The sequence below is a fragment of the Hibiscus syriacus genome, unplaced genomic scaffold (assembly GCF_006381635.1).
Source record: "Hibiscus syriacus cultivar Baekdansim isolate YM2019G1 unplaced genomic scaffold, ASM638163v2 tig00111311_pilon, whole genome shotgun sequence".
NCBI lineage: Eukaryota > Viridiplantae > Streptophyta > Magnoliopsida > Malvales > Malvaceae > Hibiscus > Hibiscus syriacus.
The window spans coordinates 2,020,641-2,024,807 of NW_024063054.1; the positions used below are offsets into that span (position 1 = coordinate 2,020,641).

General features: G+C 35.7%; 1 protein-coding gene across 1 annotated transcript; it reads right to left on the reverse strand.

Moving 5' to 3' along the window:
* Window positions 1–315: 315 nt before the first annotated feature.
* LOC120158397 (mannan endo-1,4-beta-mannosidase 7-like) lies at window positions 316–2,757 on the reverse strand. The gene is made up of 5 exons (XM_039169254.1): window positions 2,407–2,757; window positions 2,109–2,303; window positions 1,771–1,893; window positions 1,039–1,244; window positions 316–718 (listed from the first exon to the last, which is right to left on the reverse strand). The coding sequence occupies exons 1-5, from the start codon at window positions 2,740–2,742 to the stop codon at window positions 358–360; spliced, it is 1,221 nt and encodes a 406-aa protein (XP_039025185.1). The 5' UTR covers window positions 2,743–2,757; the 3' UTR covers window positions 316–357.
* Between the last annotated feature and the right edge of the window lie 1,410 nt (window positions 2,758–4,167).

Below are 4,167 nucleotides of genomic sequence, written 5' to 3' on the forward strand. Positions count from 1 at the left end.
AACTATTTTTTAAACATTGATATCGTCCTAGACCTGCCACATAAATAAATATGCTTCTTTGAAAAAGAATCTTCGAAAGATGCTATCATGTAAGTGTGCCTTCCTCTTATTTAAAGAAATAAATAGTACTATTTTGAGAATTAATTTTTTTAGAGGATATTTTAGTAAAATAAGATAAAAGTATTATTTTAATAATTTAACCTCGTGTACTACTAAGATTTCTGGCTATAAATGATGATTTTCTTAGTACGATCGGCAAATGATAACAAACCCAGGTCTCTAATCATAATTGCGTAATCCCCAAGTAACAAAACTCATCCCAACAACTTGCCCATCGGATATGATTGATTGTTCAAATCAAGTGAGAGACGACAGCAACCGAGACTGTTGAGCAATGATCGAAGCAGTGGAAGGGCTCTGTTCCAAAACAACCTGGTAACCATCTCCCATGTTATCCATCCCAACGCTCAACAGCTGCCAAAACAGCCCACCGGCACACGATCCCCCACCCCTCGCACTGCTGTAGATGGCGTTGTAAATCCTCTTGAAATAGCTGTTTCTCTTCTCCAAGCTGTACCCCGGCAGCTTAAAAGACATGCCGAACTCTCCTATCACAACTGGTTTTTTCACCACATAGTTACAGTCCACAGCATGTGCTTCAATCCACTTGTCCACAAAACCAAGCTGCGCCTCTTCGCTCATATTTGTCGACGGTAACCTGAAATCATTATATTCAAATCATTTTTTAAATCGTAATTCAACTTATAAAATTTAAAGAGACGAATAAAATTTTAGGAAAACAAAAACAGATTTTAATAAAAAATACATAAAAAAATCTAAAATATATAATAATTTTAGATTTTTAGGGAGACGACTGCCCTCATTCATCCCCACTAGATCCGTCTCTGTGTGCAACTGTTCGAATCCGAACTTTATAAAAAAAATCCAACCCTCTTCTTATTACATTCAAGTCAGAACAAAAAGAACAGGGGATATCCAATGTGGGAAGAAGACCTAGAGAAGAAAGAGTGAAATTACCATTGCTCAGGGTAGATATGGATAGTGGCAAAATCGACCTCGGGAATCTGGTTATTCAAAATGAAGTCGGTCCCGATGAGGTAACTATTCGGATTGTATTGTGTCTTCTCGGGAATCGATTCGCCGTAAAATCCTTCGAGACCTATTTCCAGTAGATGGTGATTGTCGATGGACTTCACATGTGCAGCCATTTCTTTTATCCAGCTCTGTTAACCAAATCATACGTACAATTCGGTGAAGTGGTGTCCAATCAAAACAGAAAGAAGAAACAAAAGCAGTAAAATTGTCTGTGACTAAGTTGCATTTTTCTCCGTGACGGTGAGCTTCTGATGCACCAATGGGAAATGGGTTTTGTGTTTTTAGCTGGAATGAACTGAAATTAAGTTCAACCGATTTTAAAGATTGGTTCTTTATTAGGTTAATGTCTCATTCGTCTTCACTGTTTTACTACTCGGTACTACTTTCTAGCTAGTGTTCACATTATAATCAGAAGACCCGAGACCAAATTTGTACGCTTCTGCAATTTACATGGTTCATTCATTCTTTCTTTTTTTTTTATAATTTTTTTGATTTCAACTTAAAATATAATGAAAAAAATATAATATATTTAATTTTAATTTAAAATATTATTTAAATTATTCTAAAAAATTATACCCTTCATTTTTTTCGATTACAACTAATTTTTAATTTTATATTAACCGGGTTATATTTTAGACTTATACGAAATCAAACCTGAAGATGAGCTCCTGATGGGTCAGTGGGGCAACGAGGTTCGTTCATAAGTTCCCAAGCAAAAATGGTGGGATCATCTTTATACGCCACTCCGGTAATAGTGTTGACTCTCGTCAACACCGCCTGCAAATCAAGTACTAACGATTAGTTTTCATGAAAGCCGGACATGATTCTCCTCCGATTAGTTTTATGAAGCCGGACAAGTTTTCATGAAGTAGAAGACCAAACCCGAAGAAAATCTCCTCCGATTAGTTGCAAAACATTTATTAAAAGGAAGAAAAAAATGGGGTTTCATGAAATTAATGCAAGTGCTTTCCAGAAAATCAAAAGCTGTATACCTTAACATGATTCTTGTAGTATTCTCTGACAACAGCGTCTGTAAAAAAATCATCTTCATTTCTCAGGTTCCGTCCTCTTTGCTTTGCCCATTGAACGTATTTATCTTTTCCTCCGTAATCTTTGAAGTTATTCGCCAAGCTCATGATCAAGTGAATCCCGTGCTTGTTAGCTTCTGCTACAACAAAATCCAGTCCCTGAAAACATAACGGACAGTCGAACAAGTAACCTTTTTTTTCATCTAACGTATAAATAATAAAGCTGATGTAAAATGAAAGTTAAAACTAATTACTCTGTTACCTTGAACACGTCTTCGTTGTACGAACCAGGAGAGGTCTGCAGAGGCTTGTAATCGCCGTCGTTAAACGCCCAAGTTCTAGCCACCTTCATGCCGTACTTGGAGGCTTCTCGGAACACATCGCTAACCTTACTCCTCGTGGAAGTGTCCGATGCAAACACCATCAACCAGTAAGCATTGAAGCCATTTATGTAAAATGGCTTTCCGTTTGCAACGAACTTCGTTCCCGTCGTTCGAACGAAGCCATTGCCGCGAACGTCGGACCGAGCACGCTCGACGTTCGTCATCAGCGTGAGGACTAACAGGAGGATGAAGCTGTTGAACCTACGACTTGCCATCGTATTCAGGACTTCGGTACAAAGATTGATAGTCAATGAAGCAGATGATATATAAGGGGATTGTAGGTGGGTGGGAATGCTGGTGTGGTTTAAAATTGTGAATCAAATTTATACAACATACGTACATGTATACCGGATTGTGTGACACGTCCATGGGTGGATGAGAAAATAAAGATAAATAAACATATATGTGTGTTTCTTAAAATAATTGTGATAAGTGGATAGTGTTTTTAGAGGAAAAAATATAATTATCCTTTTTACCAATTTTTTTTCTAATTTTTTTAGTAATTTATTTGATTTCCTAACTCAATTAATTATTTTATTTTCAAAGAAATATAAAAATTACTTAATAAATTTGTTTAAATATATGAATCAACAGACCATAATTCGTTGGAGACTTAAAACTTAATATTCTTATTGTTTCTATATATCTTTCAAAGTTTAGTTCATCTTCTTAAATGAATATTTATGGATGCATGATGCGGAGCGCGTTTAGAAACTGCATGCGTCTGTTGCTTAAGAGATTTTTGACAAGTTATTTGGTTAAATTATTCTATTAGTCCCTCTATATTAAAAAAGCTTTCGAATTTCATAAAGTACTAATTTGAAATTAAAACTGTTGAAGATAGTAGTTTGGAGTTCTGTTAGTTTGTTAATAGTTAGACAATTTTTTTTTATTATAGCTTGCTTAGTTCATTTGTATAAATACCCTATTCTTGCAAAGTAATGTTATGGGCAATAAACACATCACGTTTCTTGTCAAGAACAAGATTGGATTTGTTGATGGCGAGTACCGTAAGGAAGATTTTGATGCGGCGTTGCATCCTCAATGGGATCATTGTACTTTCATGGATACTCAACATCGTCAGCAAGGAATTATTTGTTGGCATTGTTTTTGTTACTGGTGTGGCGTTGGTTTGAAAAGACATAAAAGAATGCTTTGATAACTTCGCCTATTCGCGTGTCTTCTTCCTCCACCGTGAAATTGCGACGCTGAATCAAGGTGATTCATCTTTTTCTTCTTATTTTACACATATAAAGTTACTGTGGGATGAATACGCTACCCTCTTTCCCTTTTCATCTTGCAATTGTGAAAATTCTCATCAAAACCCGCAACACCTTCAATAACAACGTTTGTTTCAGTTTTTGATGGGGTTGAATGAAACACACGTTGCAATTCAGAGTTAATTATTTCTTGTTGTTGAAGAGGAAGTTTGTTATTTAACTCTTATAAGTTAAAGAAGAGTTAATTAGTTAGTTTGTTAAAAGGAGCTTATATATAACTTTGTAACATTTTCATTTTTCTGACGTGAATGAATTCATTTCTTGAACTCTTGCTTCATATTTCTTAACATGGTATCATCGCCAGACACCGATCCTCGTTTTTAATCGTTTCTTTTGTTTCTTGGGTTCCCTCTGTTGGGC